The 15,909-nt window shown below is 28.9% G+C and overlaps 1 protein-coding gene across 4 annotated transcripts; it reads right to left on the bottom strand.

The window, feature by feature from the left end:
• Positions 1-838: 838 nt before the first annotated feature.
• LOC106684576 (damage-control phosphatase ARMT1) lies at positions 839-14,782 on the bottom strand. Of its 4 annotated transcripts, none has more exons than XM_014426732.2 (8): positions 14,627-14,782; positions 14,235-14,314; positions 12,465-12,570; positions 11,633-11,865; positions 7,355-7,526; positions 5,155-5,323; positions 3,529-3,759; positions 839-1,317 (listed from the first exon to the last, which is right to left on the bottom strand). In XM_014426732.2, the coding sequence occupies exons 1-8, from the start codon at positions 14,765-14,767 to the stop codon at positions 971-973; spliced, it is 1,479 nt and encodes a 492-aa protein (XP_014282218.2). In that variant the 5' UTR covers positions 14,768-14,782; the 3' UTR covers positions 839-970. The 4 variants fall into 4 exon arrangements, with proteins under 4 accessions (XP_014282218.2, XP_066907538.1, XP_024215718.1 ...); XM_067051437.1 differs by having other exon boundaries at positions 14,731-14,749; XM_024359950.2 differs by lacking the exon at positions 14,627-14,782 and adding an exon at positions 14,420-14,500.
• Between the last annotated feature and the right edge of the window lie 1,127 nt (positions 14,783-15,909).

Genomic DNA, 15,909 nt, shown 5'->3' with positions numbered 1-15,909 from the left:
TATAATTATCATATATTTTTGTGGTTGTATATTATCTACATATATATTTTAATGCTTTATAATACTTCCAGGTTTTCACTCTACAATAGTGTCATTTTTTATCTTCCTTCTTATTAGGCCTGATGGAAACTTATGTTTAGAATTGTTCACTATGTTCATTTCATTTTTTTCACTATTTATATATTTTTAATCATTACTTACATATTTTTATTATGTTAATTTTAATTACTCATTATTTACATTCCACATTTCCTGCACCTTTCATAATGTTTATTTCTTTATTTACATAAGCTCTGTCTGTTTTTAATAACTTTTTTATTATTTATTTAGTATAATTCTGACCTCTACAATATTATATTTTATCTTCTATTAGTATCATCTACTATCTAATTATTTTATTGTTATTTATGTTTCTAACTTTGTTTATTATTATTTTTCTTTGAATTAAGATTTTTATCTCGTTTTGTTATTTAGCCCTGATGAAAGCCTGAAATTCAGGTTTGAACTTCGGCACAAATAAATAAGTTTTACTTATTTGTGTATCATTACAGACTGCACCCCCAACTATCTCCTCATATTGAATCTATGATCAATTATAAACACCTCATTATTAATAATTTCTACATTCAAAATGTGGTTAGTTACAAAACATATTAATTAAAGAGTTAAAATAAATTAGAAAATTGCTTTATTTATAATATGCTCATTGCTTTATTTAAAATATTTATTCAATTGATTGAAGATTTATAAAACTTAATTTGGATTGTAATTAAAAACATTTAAAAAAAAAAAATACTTGGGACATATTAGATTGGGTAAACTTTAAAGATCAGCAATATAAAATCTGATGACTTTATTAAAATTAAATAAACCCATTTACTATGTACAAGTAGATTAAACTAATTTTATCCAGCTTTAAATTTTTTTTTTTTTTTTGGTAAATTTAAATGAAATTAGAAATTATATAAATTCAGGGTGAATAAAGCTGAACAACAGCAAAGTCTCCTGAAACAAGCCAGTCATCATGTTGAGCATTCATCACGTTGTCAAGATCCTTTTCAAGGCCACAAATGAGGTCAGCCTTGCAAGTTCTCATGGTCACTAGAGGAGCAGGGTGGAAGTTTCCAATAGCCTTACTAAAAGGAGTAGTTGGATCCCAATTGATTTCTTGAAGAAGTTTTCTGTAGTTCAAATCACCTTTGAAAATAATAAGTGAGGAAGAGCATAATTCATTGTACAGTTGAGGATCGGAATCAATCATTTCAGAATAGGTTTTACCAAGGCACCAGTATAGGTCCACCTTAACTTGCCAAACACCTAAGGACAAAATATTTTTTAGTTACAAAGACATTTTATCTCTTGTAGTAATAATATAAATACAAGAATATCATCTTAATCTATCCTCATCATATCATCTTAATCTATTCTCTCATCAAGAGCTAATATAATCGATTCGATAATATAACATGGATAAAAATAATATTGAATAATTTATCTATTTGTTTAATAAGTAAAAATAACATAAAATATAATTTATCACATATGTTTTACCATATCAATTTACTAGATTTATAATTATAAAATATCATTTACGTTCTTCAAAATATTTACTCTGTTCTTTCAGAGAGTAAAAAAACAATTAAATGTTATTGTATACCATTTCTTACCATTAAAATAAGTACACAAAGTTAAATTTAAACAAAAACATTATAAAATAACACAAATAAACATTCCTTAGATGTCTTTCAACTGTTGCAACAATAAACTTCTTACTTCATTATTCTTATTTTACTTTCCATACATTGACTCCCTGGTAGATACTTGATTATAATTAAGTTAATATCAACCATTTAAGTTTATATATTTTTTTTCTAAACACGACTATAATAATTATTATTACAGAAAATGCACTTCACTTTAAGAACAGTCCATTGACATAATAAAATGGAAAATTAAACGCAAAGCATGTGTTTTTTTTTTCAAATTGCCCCCTTGCAGCAACCGGAAAAAGCAGTTTGACTGTGATTTTAGCCCTTGTCGGTATTTGGATTTTGCCAGTAAATCCACTTTCATCACAGGGAATAATCTTCCGGTAAAATCTCATACTAGAAGCGTTTTTCAATCAATTTTCACAAATTTCTAACCTCTTAGTTGATTGTTGAGGAGTAAGTTCGTGAGAGACCAGTCTACTAGTTTTCACCTTCCCCATGGAGTGTAGATGGCAACTAACAGTATCTTTCCCTGGCAAATTCGCAAGTACTATTGGACGGATTTGACCCAATACCTTCCTGCAGAACCTCATCAATATCCACTAATGGTCACCTGGACCCCTTCTTCCTCTCCAACATCATATCTCAACTCGATTGATTTCTTCTGATAGATATAAATAAAAAAAAAAATGACTTATGCCATTATCACTATCAATCACACTGGCACGATTTATCCATAAAAAACATTAACGGTGGTTGAAGAGAATATGATTAAGAAGATAAAAAAAAGATTAAGAGTTGAAATACATTTTTTAAGGTATCTCATATAAAAATTAGGTACAATAATAATTATTGTTACAAGTTATTACACACAACCAATTCTAGAAAAGGAAGATGGTGGGTGCGGTCAAAGGAAAACTCAAATAGTGATAGAACTATAAAGTGAACTGTTTGACAGCATGTATAGAGGGGAGTGGGGAGTATAACATTTGAACATAATTTTAAGGTAAACAGTATAGAAGATAGGCATCCATTAAATGATAATATACATAATAGGGGAGGGGGAAGAAAATATACTAAAAAAAAAATTTTACACGTATAGAATACACAAAAGAAATCAAGTTAAAAGAATGCATACAATAAATATAATATGATGAAGAAAAGAAAATATACAAAATAAATAGAGATTCAGAGGTGTGTAAATTATATAATAGAAACTATATAACTAATAATAATAATAAAGTAATTAGAATGGAAGTATACTAAAGTTGAAAGTAACATATGAATATAAATTAAAAATAAGATATATAAAGACAAAAGAAAAGGAATGGATAGTAAATATAAAGTAATGAAATTAAGTAAGAGGGGGGGGGAGGTAAGAATTAAAAAAATAAAACACCATAAAAGACATAACAGGAAAGTGAGCTAAAATGCAGAACATAGGGAAAAGAAGAATAGTGGGGATTTTATAATGTATAAGATGTATCAGTATGTTAGGGAGATGCAGTCTTTATCGACTTTTATGATTGACATAATTCTGTGTTAAATTTATATGAATGGCTTTCGAGGTGAGGCGTTTTTTATGGTTGGGGACAGTAGGAAGCATTGAAGTAGTATCAAAGTTAAAAGAATGATTGAGGTTTAAAACGTGTTCTGACAATTTAGAGGCAGTAGGGTTACTAGAGTTGATATAAGTTTTGTGCTGGAAAATACGGTTTTTAAGTTGATTATTAGTTTTGCCAATATAGAAGGAATTACCCAGACCATCTTCCTTTTTTATTATTACACAAGTTGACCATTGATATTCCAGATTCGTTACCTTCATCAATAAATTTCTGCCAACGTTCTCCAAATTTTTGGTACATAGGATTGGGACTTGACCTAACATCTTCAATTGTCTGGAATAAATCTTTTGACATTACATCAGATATAAACCAGGGAATGGATTTTACCCTGAAATTTAACTGTTTAACATTACATTTGGAAACAAGGTAGTCAGCAAGACACAAATCACAAAGAAATTCCAAACCACTGTTGTCAGTAACAAAATCTGGAAATGAAAAAAAATATAGTAATCAGGAAATTATAAATATTAAGAATTTAAACCAGTATTATGCAAAGGGTGCATTTTAATTCTCATTTTTAACAAGCCAATACTTTTTTCATTAATAATAAAATTATAACTTATTAGAAATTTTAATTTCAAATTTATACATTGACAGTTAAATGGTAAATTAAAAGAAACAAAATTACAATGTTAAAGAGACACAAAATTATCCATACTGTGAGTCATTTCTATATTTTTATTGCTAGCTTATTTTATTTATTTAAACAAGCTAATAAAATACATTTCAAACTATTTATGTTTACTTGCAGACATCAGAGTGAAACTAAAAACTGAAAGGTATTTTTTAGTTGGAAGTTTTGAAGCTGGAAACAATTTACCAAGCGAGGTTTGGGTCATATGGCAGGATGTAACTCAGCAGCTATCAAACTTATCCCCTCACTTTACCTGAACATTCCCCTACTTTACTTACCAAAACATATCAGCAGCAAATTTGCAAATATGCATTGGAATAATTCAGGATTTTTGGTGTTTTTATTTCTAAAACCTAATCTTCACTGAAAAAGTAGTCCATTCCAAATAACGATGAAAACATATATTGAGATCAAGTACCAGCTGGAGGAATCGATTAATTAGAATTTAAACAAATAAATTACATTACATATTACAGAAAATAATAAAATAAGCCCATACTCTGCCTTAATTAGGTATATTTAGGTAAAAATGATTTCCTGCTGGGCTTTTGATCATAAGATACTTTAAAATATAATGAATAAAAATAAAATCAAGCAACTTTATAAAAACAATTATTCATCAATGACTTGATAAATGAACCTCACTTGGTAAAAGCCTTAGGGACCTGTCAAATGATATCGATTTGTAAGATTAGAAATTTATGATATTATAGGGAGGAAATCATTAAGACAGGAAAAGAAGATTCAGTGGTATAGTGTGATGGGGAAGCACTATCAAGTCAGAAGCAGCACTTTCGTATCCAGCCTGTGAAAATAGACTTTTAGTCTATTATCTTCACGGACTCAAAGAAATGGATTTGAATCTTCATTCTGACATGGAATAGGTCAATCAACTGCCCAGAGACCAATAATCAAACAAATTTGATTTTAAAAAATCCAAGCAAATTCATATTGATTTTAAAATTTATAATTAAATCAAAATAAAGACCAGTAATTTTATAAAAAAGAATTTATGTCCAAAGATCTATCACAAATACAACCAACCATGTAGTATACACATCAAACATTACTACCCTATTAAAAAACACATAATAATAATAAAAATGAGCTAACTCTCATATGCTAGGATAATAACCATAATCTTGGAAACATGAAAAATTAATATTCTTGTGAATAAATTTATTACCTACAATTTTATTACTAGTTTTAGCCGCAATCAGAAGACTTGATACCTGTTGCAAATCATTTGCTAAAATATTGCCATCCCAATGTTCAACTTGATGCAGTAAGTCAGATTGAACCTCAGTAGTTCCTCCAGCCAATGATAAATCTAGTCTGTTCGCCCAAAGTGAACACTACACATATTTATAAAACAGAAATGAAAAAATATTTTAAATATATGACTATAAATAAGATTTCTTATTCAGAATTCAAAAGAATATGGTGATATTTTAACTTTAAAAAAAATATAACAACTTTAGGAAATGAAATAAAATACATTGATTACAATATAATTTTTAAAATATATATATATATATATATATATAATAGACTTTTCAAAGAATTCATTTGCATTCTGAATAAATGGAAAGAGTTGATGTGAGAACTAGGCAAGATACTACTAAACCAGGTAGGAGAATAATCAATTGATGGATTTACACAAGAAATTGTAAGAGAGAATGAGGGGAATAGCGAGATATATCAATATTAAATAGACGAGGATCCTAACATAATAATAAAGATAGTCACAGCAATTAACTTGTTAAAGAACAAAAAGGGTTCCTAAGTAGATGGTCCAGGAATTGGTAAGGATAAAACTTTTTATGGTCTCTAAATAGGGACAGCTTTCAGAATTAGTGACGTCCCTCAGTATTCTTCAGTATCATACTTATGCTAAATAGAATTTGGTATTCAGCAGCATTGAGAGCAGAAAGACAAGAAGTTTAATGTGTCAGAAATTTCATCTAACATTCCTTAAAGAGTTGCTTAGCTTTAATGAAAAAAAGGAAAGTTTAAAATGTTCTTTACAACCACTAAAAATCTTAGTGAGAGTAACATTCAACAAAGATATTTGAACCGACGAAAAAGATTCCAGATAAGAGAACTTGAGTATGTGAATGATGTGTGCATGCCAGACATCAACAATGATCTATATGACTTAGACATGGCTGCTAGAAATAGGTTCAGGGAATTTAACAGAATTTTTTATAAAACTTGTTTTGAACAAAATTTGACAAAGGTTAAAATATAAACATTAAGTACACTAATGGACAAAAAAAGTGCACACCGCTTTCTTTATAATTGAGTCCTGCAATAATGCTAAAAAGTAGAGACATAACTGTTTATTAAAAATTGATTACATTGTTAATGCTTGTGTTTGTTTTCAAACCCTGTAAAGGATTAACCACAAATCTTTGAATAATGTTTATGGACAAATAAAAATGTGCACCTATATAATTCCTAAATGAGTCATAGTGTTTTCCAAAGATGTTATTACAACAGTGAAATGTGATGTGGGCCACATGATGAGCTGCGAGGAAAATGTGGAATTCCCTTTTCTTTAGTACAAAAAATATTTATAACAGATTATATGTGGGCAAAAAAGAAGAAAGGTAGGAAAAATGTGTGGAGGTAAGAAAAAATGAGAAATTTAAAGACAGAGTGCATAGGAGAGCTAATCACCTCAACACATCTACAGAGAAGTTTCGACCTGTACCATAAGGAGGAAAAAGAGGTAAAATAGGGTTTCGATATCAAAAAACTAACAAAGTTATTCCGTTATCAAAAATTAATCAGTTGAGAAGGTTAGAAGTGATGCAATATTGGTTGGCTTCATCACAGGATATGTGGACTAAAACTATGTTTACCAATAAAAAAGATTTTTCTAGCAGATGAACAGTGAGTTTTATGTAAAGCTTATTTAAGAAAACATACAACCATGGCTTGAATATGAACATACAACAGTTATGCAAAATTCATTTTTACCCCACAACAAAGTAAAGATTCAGTAATAAAATTGCCTAAATCTCGGTAGGAACTTTTTTTGTCTGTCAGTGTACTCATTAAAGTAAAAAAAAAATTATTAAGTTATAACTGAATCACACAAGCGGATCATCAATTAACATGTTAATAAAAATGAACTAACTAAGATTTTCACTCATTTAGCATTGTGTCAAAGGCATTTATTTACAACATTATCATAGGTTTTGAGGATTCTTTATAGAATCTGATAAAGACATTCATACAGCCAATTATGAAATTATTGTTACGTTCAAATTTCTAGACAAGATAGAGAAGGCCGAATTGTGGAAGATAGGGGCAACAGTGGGATGGCCTTCCCTAACTTGCAAGGAGTAGTACCATAATTATTATTCTAAACAAAAAACCTTCAATAACATGGTAAGTTCCTCTTGCATCTGAGTCTTCGATAATGACTTTGAACTATTTAAAAGACCTTCTTTCTCCATGTGACTCAAAACAGGTCCTATAGCCGGCAGAGAATCAGATAGTAAAACAGACTTCTGATAACAGAAATAATCCATAAGATTAAGGCTGCTCCTAAAGAAAATTCAAAATTAAATTAAGATTTTAATTTGTCATTCATCTATAATTCAATCAGTAAATAGTTGTGCAAACAAATTTTCTAGAGCTTCAGACTCACAAAAATTTGCTTTTAATATAATATGATAATCTAGAAATTATTATTACAGTGAACCCTAAAACTAACTTTGTTGCTTCAATATACTGTATAAATCAATTTTTTTTTTTTTAGAATTCCTCCCAATAATTCAACTTTTGAAGTCTTCAAGCATAAACAACTTTTTAACATAAGAATTTCTTAAATAAATTTTGAATATTTATTCAACTGAAAACCAGGCATTTGTATACTTTTTTAAAAAAACTGATTCACTTTTGTTTACACAAAGTTTAAAATATAGGTTTGGATTTGGACTTTCATAGTGTTCATATCAGATGTACTAATGTTTTTTGCAAAACAGATGTACTAAGTATTTTGAAAAAATAATACAGCATTCAATGACCGAAAAACTTTAGACTCTTGAAAGGATTGAAAAGGTAAAGGACAAGTTAGAGTAGCAAATGAATTAGCAGTTGGGAATATAACTATAACTGAACAAAGAATCAGGACTAGTTAATATCATTCAGTAATTTTTTTTATGAACAAAATAACCAAAAAATATTAAAAAACCAACATCAGAGATATTGGAAGAAGCAGTTTGGTTATTGTTCTGGTAAGTAAGAGAAAAAGGAATTCCTCTCTCTGGACCTCTAATCAAAGCCATGGCTACATCCTTCCAATCTTCACTTTAATGGAGATGGGGAATTGCATATGAGGGGGAGGGGGAGAAGATCTGGTTGCAGAGATGTATTGAGCAATTTACCAACCAGAAGCATTGAAAACATTCATCGGTTTGTTCAGCAACATCTTAGCTAGTTAGATACCGATACTTCCACCTTAAATAACAAAGTCTACTATTCAAAAAACAATCAACATTTTTAAATTAGCTCTTTAAATATAGAACAATAGGTAATTAAGAAATCATTGCAAAAAAACTGATTGCTATCATAATTAACCATTATAATATAATAATATATTTTATATGTAAATACATAAATGTTTGTTAATGTAAGAAATATTTATAAAGAAAATTGTTACATAAGTATGTATTTATAAAAACTCAAATAAAAGTTATGTTTTTGAATTTCATTTACACTTGTTAATTACCTATATCTAATTCACAAAATGATGGGCTTCAGTTTATCCAACTTTTTTATAGGACCAACCTCATGCCCAGTCCCTATGAGGTCGTAATAACGAAGTTCTACCAAAAAAAAAACTACATACAATTTTTTAAATAAAGATAGATTTTTTCATAATATTTCTGTATGGAGTAATATGGCCAATTTAAGAAAAAAGTGACCTTGTTTGATATTTGAAAAAAATGCTTTTTTTTTTTCTTGTATCAATCTGTTTTTTGTTTTAATGAGAAGATCCTAATAAACTTTTCTACTCTTGATAAGGATTTTCAGGGTGCCTATCTAAAACCAAGAAGCATTTACTAAACATTTCCATGTAAAGTATCCAAAGCCCTTTTTATTTTATTTCAAAATGATTATTAATTCCCTGTACTTTAATATATTTCATTTGAATTATAAAGAAGATGGTCAGGGATACTGTCACAAGAAAATAAAAATAGTTAATAACTATTTATTTACCTATTTTTGTTTTCTTGTGACCACACCCCTGACCATCTTCTTCATAATTTGTATTGATACAGTCAATTATTTATATATCAAGATATTTATAATATCTAAGCAATAATATTTTGAATACCAAGATGACTGAAATTTTATACTAAAGTAGCACTTGTAGGAGAGTGGATAACACATTTTAACAAATAAAAGCATACTGACAAATGGAGAAAAAGCTAAATGAAATTGATTAAAAATTAAACATTTAGGGTAAAGCACTGGTTTTTGATGACTTCAACAAAATTATTTTCCCATTAATTTTTTTATTAACTAATCTATGCTATTGTTTCAAATTTTTTACATATTTACCTTATAATTTTGGTGAAAACACTATAAAAAGTTCTGTTTTTCGAAAACCCAAAACCAATAACTAGTTTTTAAGAGTTATTAACACGCAAAAACCGATTATCAACACAGAAAGGAATTAGTTATTGACGCCCTCTTCGCCAAAAAAATTAATTTATTTTGAACAAAAATATTTTATTTAAAGGTTCAAAATTATCTTATAATAGGTTCTGAACACTTTTGAGCTTGTTACCCATAACTAGGAATTAAAAAATGGTATGAGAATGTTAATTAATTGAAATTATATTCAAAATTGTAGGTGATAAATTTACATTAGTACATTTCAATTGAAATTTTAAGGATAAGAAAATAGAACTTTGGTTTTACATATTAAATAACACTAGAGGCTTTGGTAATTAAAACTGCGCTCTTATCTCATCCTGACCCTGTTATCTCATTCAGTCTCTTTCAAGCTTTGACAGGGTTAACAGCCAGCTTTTTAACCGAAATCCCCAAAACTTGACAAGGCATGGTTACCTTCTTCTCTTTGGTAAACACTTTGGCTGTGATGAAGTCACCCTTAAGCATTGCTCAATTTGTACCTATTTCAGCAGACAATTAGACTTTTTAAAGTTGTCCTTTTCATGACCTTCTTCAGTGGATCATTTAGTTATTTTTAAAAATAAAAGCATCATTCTGTAACAAATTAAAAAGTGAAGTGTAGGCGCATATAAGCAAAAGTTTTATAAAATACTGAGTTTTATGGAAAACGATGACAAGTCTTTCAACAATTGTTGACACAGTGTCAACATATATAGAACATTTTGAAAATCCAATTATTTACAACCCTTATAGCTGTAGATTTCATCAAAATTCACATTTGAAAATGATACTCACATCAGGAAGTGGTATCAAAATGTGTTAAAAAAAACAAAAGCTCAGAGTTCAAGATAAAATAGGCAAAATTTTGAGTCACTGCCCTTCTTAATGAAATTGGTAAGAATATAATGGTGCAATTTGATAAGAAATGTATTTCCTCTAAACATTTTATCAGCTGATGGCAAGATCATTATGGTAGGAATTGGTTTAACTTTGCAACGGCACCAAATTTGAAAACCTCCAAGACTTCAAATCCTTATTTCATCAAATTTAAGTTACAAGTGTAAATAACTAGTGGCATGTCAATAATAACTGCCTTTACTCCACAACTTTTTTTTAATCTCAAGATCACAATCATATGAGTGACATCCAAAGAATATATTTAGCTTTTACCCAGCAGTTAACTTTCAATAAATTAATCCTAAAGAGAAAATGAGCTTTTGATGTGAATATAGGAATCCCAGTGATCCGAATTCCTAACTCCTCAAAGTGCTAAGTGGAATAGTTTAAAAAGGATACATAGGACGCCTGATGTATGACATAAGCTTTGGGGCCTGCCTTTTTAAAGGTTTCCACAGCTTATTGAATTTATGTTTTCATTTGGATTACCATACTAGGAACTGTAGGTGTGAGACTGCACAACAAAGATATAAAGTATCTGTAGATAACATGTAATAGAGTTTGCAATCTTGGCAAGAGCATTCAGAGTAATGACAAATTGACTTTCGACTTAGAATTTTGATCATGATGGTTTGGAAGAAATATACTGTTATTATAAATGGTTTAAAATAAACAGATCCAAGCTCTCTACGTGTTTTTTTTTCTTCTGATATTACTTTTTTTTTTTTTATAATTTAAAGCCATTAAAATGGTTTGGGACAAAAAGGTCATTTTTCTTAGAATTACCAATATATGGTACAGAATAACCCAAGTGCCATTTGGTAGTTCAGAATTCATTAATAAAAATAATATTTATGGTAATTATATATTTATATGTATAATTAAGATAACTCAATTTATTATATTTGTGTTTAATTATCATAAATATACATATAAATATATAATTACCATAAATGATATTTTTATTAATGAAAAATACAACTACATAAATCATATCAAAAATAAATTAGACATAGACATTATTGGAATGTATTATTTTATTTAGTTTATTGATAATGCAGACCATGGAGGCATAAAAAAAATTTAAAAAGCAAATAAATTTAACATACTTAGTAGCAAATATCTCTCGCATTTTCCTATACAAGTAACATTCTGCCACAAGCCAAACAGCTTCAAAGTAATTTAATGTACTTCCTTCTTTCATGAGTTCTTCCAAATGTGCATTCCATAGATGAGTGTCAGGATCACTTGATGAGAACTTCTCAAATGGTTTAGCAGTTTGGACATGATTCTTCAACTGCGAAATTTCTCCAATGGCTGACTTTAATTCTTCTTCAGCATCCTTAAATTAAAACAAACTTAAGTCATTTAAGGTAATGATTTGAACTTGTTTTATTAATTAGATCAAAAACATCAGGAAATATAAAATTTAAGTGGAGAGGAAATACACATATACATGCAATATAAATTTTGCATTTGGTATGGAACAACACAAGGGACAGAATATGATACGGAAAATACTTTTTGTCAGTTCAGACATTTCTTTTTAACAAAAGAAACTAGATAAATTATTTGCAGGCCTTATTTTTTAAAATAAATTCCTCTTTGAGGAAGTAGAATCAAAACTTGTGCCTCCACAATTCATAGTCAAGATTAACAACTAATAAACTAAAAAAAGGTATTAATTCTTTGTAACTTTCTTAACATAATAAATGGATAAATTACAAATTAGAATTTTTTAAACTTGGATTTTCGAAATATTTTTTTATTATATACATAATGCAACTTTCAACAATATCTTGAGAAGATTAACATGAAGAAACAGTCTCTACTTCTAGGATGTTACTCATTCAAATAAATTATAATTTTAAAACATTTATTACATGAAACTTCACTATTATTAATACATCTAATAAAACATCAAATGAATGTTTCACATACCTCTCCATAATTGTTTATAATGTTTTGTTTTTCTCTATAAAGAAGATCCACTAGTTTAGACAAAATTACTGGAAGTCTATCCTTCACCGTTGGATAAGCAAAGCTCCTATCATATTAAAAATATATTAGTAAAATAATTTTTAGTTATTATTAGAAGATTACAAAATCCAAAGGAGAGGTCCTAGATTTCACTATAAACAATTAATAAGCAACCAATCAATGTTTCACCAATTCAAGGTCTATCAGGGTACAATTAATTCACATAATTGAAAACAAGCCTTGAAGAATAATTTATTGGCATTGTATACCATATGATGTGCCTAATAAGGACTAAATCAATAGAGGTAGCACATCTCATGTCTATAGCCATAACATACTAAAGATGCTTGAATTAGCAAAATGAAGACTGGTTACTTATAGATAATATGAAAGACTGTAGGCCTTTGTTCTGGAATCTTCCAATAATTACCTAATAATATTTTTGTCTTCCATAGGGGACCTACAGAAGAGTTTCATTTTTGAAAAATGTAAATACACTACATGTACAAAAGCACATTATCATCATACTACTGTCCTAAAAAATTCCATCAAGTACAAAATCACATCAATGAAAGACGAAAAAAAAGTAAATAAAAATAAAAAAGATAAAAGCAAAGAGGATAATTCAAAGCTATAAATAAAATAAGCATACAAATTATAAAATGAAAGAATATATTTTTAATATGAATTTAGTGCATTATGGTAAGTAAGAATATATTTTTAATATGAATTCAGTTCTGGAGTAACTTACAAAACAGTTAATTTCTCTGCCTCGTAGTTTTAACAGGTAGGTTCTAATCTTTGTATCTCTAAGGTCAGAGTATAGCTTGTATTGTTTTATTTTACAACCAGCTGTGTATATCTTAGTCATAGATATCTCTTCAAATTTGACCTCTGTGTAATGCATGAATTCGGCAAATGACCATACATTGCAAACCTAATTTAATATTTATTCTTCAAATGTTTGTCCTTACATTCTAAATGAGCCCCTATCTAATGCTGCTTTTCTCAAATCTCAGATTTTGTTACTATCTCAAATTTAATGTTAATTATGAAGCTTCAAGGAACTTCATGAGATATTTTTTGAATTTGGTTACTATAACTTTGGACATCATATGATACTTAGCAGGATCATCTGATATAAGTGCTAAAAATTTGAAAAACGTTTCTATTTAAAATTTTTATTGAGGCTTAACTCAAGAAATGACCTCTGTCCCAACCAGTTTTTTTTTAAAGAATACTCATGTCTGGAAATAAATTTGATATATTTTCATAATTTTTCAATAATCAATTAACTTTAAATATTTTTAAGCTTTATAAAATTAAACCAATAAACGCAAAATAGCTGTGCTACATTCTTAATATGTCATTATTTTAAAGAGAAAAAATATTCACTGATTGGCACTAAAATTCTGTGATAAGTGTAAATTAAAAATTAGTTTTTTATTCTATGGGTAAATGTGAACCAAACTTGGAGAAAAATATTGTAGGATCAAATAAATATTCCTAAAAAATAAAAATTAAAGGATACCCAATCTATTTGTAAATTATTCTGATAAATATGGGAAAACTAAATAAACCCAAAATGATAAAATTAATTGTTAAAAAGCTGACAAACACAAAAACAAAATACTTGCTTCATTATTTATCAAATAAAAAGATTAAGTTTCACAAACACTATTATTTTCAGAGGTCTATATGTTGTTATGAATTCAAATATTTGATTATTACCTTTTATACTTAGCGGAGAGCTTTTCATTTCTAGGAGTTGGTAAATCCAAAACGATATTCATCAAAGTTTCGGAGTTTTCCTGTAAAGAATCTGAACTAGACATGACTATATCCAATATGAGAAGGAACTAAATTACAACTGCATGCAACAGAAGGCTTTATATTAGAAAAAAAATGTATGATACCGTCTATAACGAAAAACAAAGATCTAAATTCTGACAACAGATAACATTATCAGTTAGACAGAGAGGTTACCGGGTCGTTAGGTTGAAGTTTTATTACATAATTTGCACTGGTTTTTAGTAATACCGTACTTTAAGAAATTTGATTAAAATTCATTTACAACTAACTTTAACTTCGTTTTAAAAATTATGTTTTTAAATTTAACTAACCTCATAAGATTGAAATTTTTTAAAAGTTGCATGGAAACAAGTATTACAGTATTGAAGTGGAACTGTTCCTAAGTTTTTTTTAACATACAAGATTTTAGACTCACTTCTCTCTAAAATATTTACGATTTGTTTCAGAATCATATTGCAGTTAAATCAGTAAGCTTAAAAAAAAAAGTTTAAAATAAAAATATACATTTAACAGTAACGTAAGGACCAAATATTGATTTTAACAATCGAGGTACATATGTTTTTATTTGGCGAAGTTCAGAAGAAATGTGATGAACTGCAGAGTTCAATGTATACAAGAAATTCTCTCAGAAAGTGTCATAGGATATGGCAACATTGGAGGAAGATAGCAACAATAAAATGAAAAGAGGTCACCAGCAAGTCCAAGAAAACGCGCTACTATCGTTGTTAGTCTTGGAAAGCGATTTTCACCCTGGTGTAGAAGACAGAATCTAGGAAGAAATTATTTAGAGCAATTACTCTAACAGCAACATAGGAAATTTTCCAACAATTTTTATCTTATTTCCCAACTTACCGGGTGGAACTGTATCTCACTAAATAGCTTTTATAAGCTATTTTAAATATAATAACCTTGAAATAAATTGTAACAGTTGTTGCAAAATGTTCGACATGTTCATCACACTACTAAATTTATAATAAGGGAAAAAAAATACCAGACAATGTTATTGTCAATTGTTGAACAAATCTTTTTCTTCTGCGTTCTTTCCCTTAGATGGTCAGGTCAGGGGGTAACACAGTCAGTATTCCTGAGGTCCTCCAGGCTTCCGTATTACTTTTTTTACTCCTCAGTTGTAAAGACCCAGACCAGCCTCCTTTGTTCGGAAAAGAGCCTGTAAGTTTGTGCTCGGTATTTTGCTCACCTTCTCCGCACTCACAAAGGAGACTGAGGAAAATATAGAACTTTCTGAAAAGGGTGCTCCAGGGCTCCAAGATTATTGTGCCCCGTTCGTAACCGGAATACGAGGACCTGTACTCGCCGAGGCGGTTTTTTTTAGATTGGTGGAACAGTCGAACTGAAGACTGTTCAATAACACTATCAGGATTGGTCTTCCTTTTCAATACCCAATGATTAGAAACTATTTTCTTCCATTAAGGTTCAGGCATTGTTTGCAGTAAGGGAGCTCAACTCACTATTGATTGCTTTCCACCCATTACCCTTTTGCTTATAATCAAACATCTTCCAAACTTCCATCATTCTCGGCAAATAAGATAAAATCTTGGAGATAAGCAAGCCCTCTTCTGGTTCTTGAACTTCG

This window comes from Halyomorpha halys, unplaced genomic scaffold (genome assembly GCF_000696795.3).
Source record: "Halyomorpha halys isolate HHAL.00 unplaced genomic scaffold, Hhal_1.1 Scaffold594.1, whole genome shotgun sequence".
NCBI classification, from domain to species: Eukaryota; Metazoa; Arthropoda; class Insecta; order Hemiptera; family Pentatomidae; genus Halyomorpha; species Halyomorpha halys.
The sequence above is the reverse complement of the archived record's forward strand: the minus strand, read 5'-3'. Positions and strand labels throughout refer to the sequence as shown.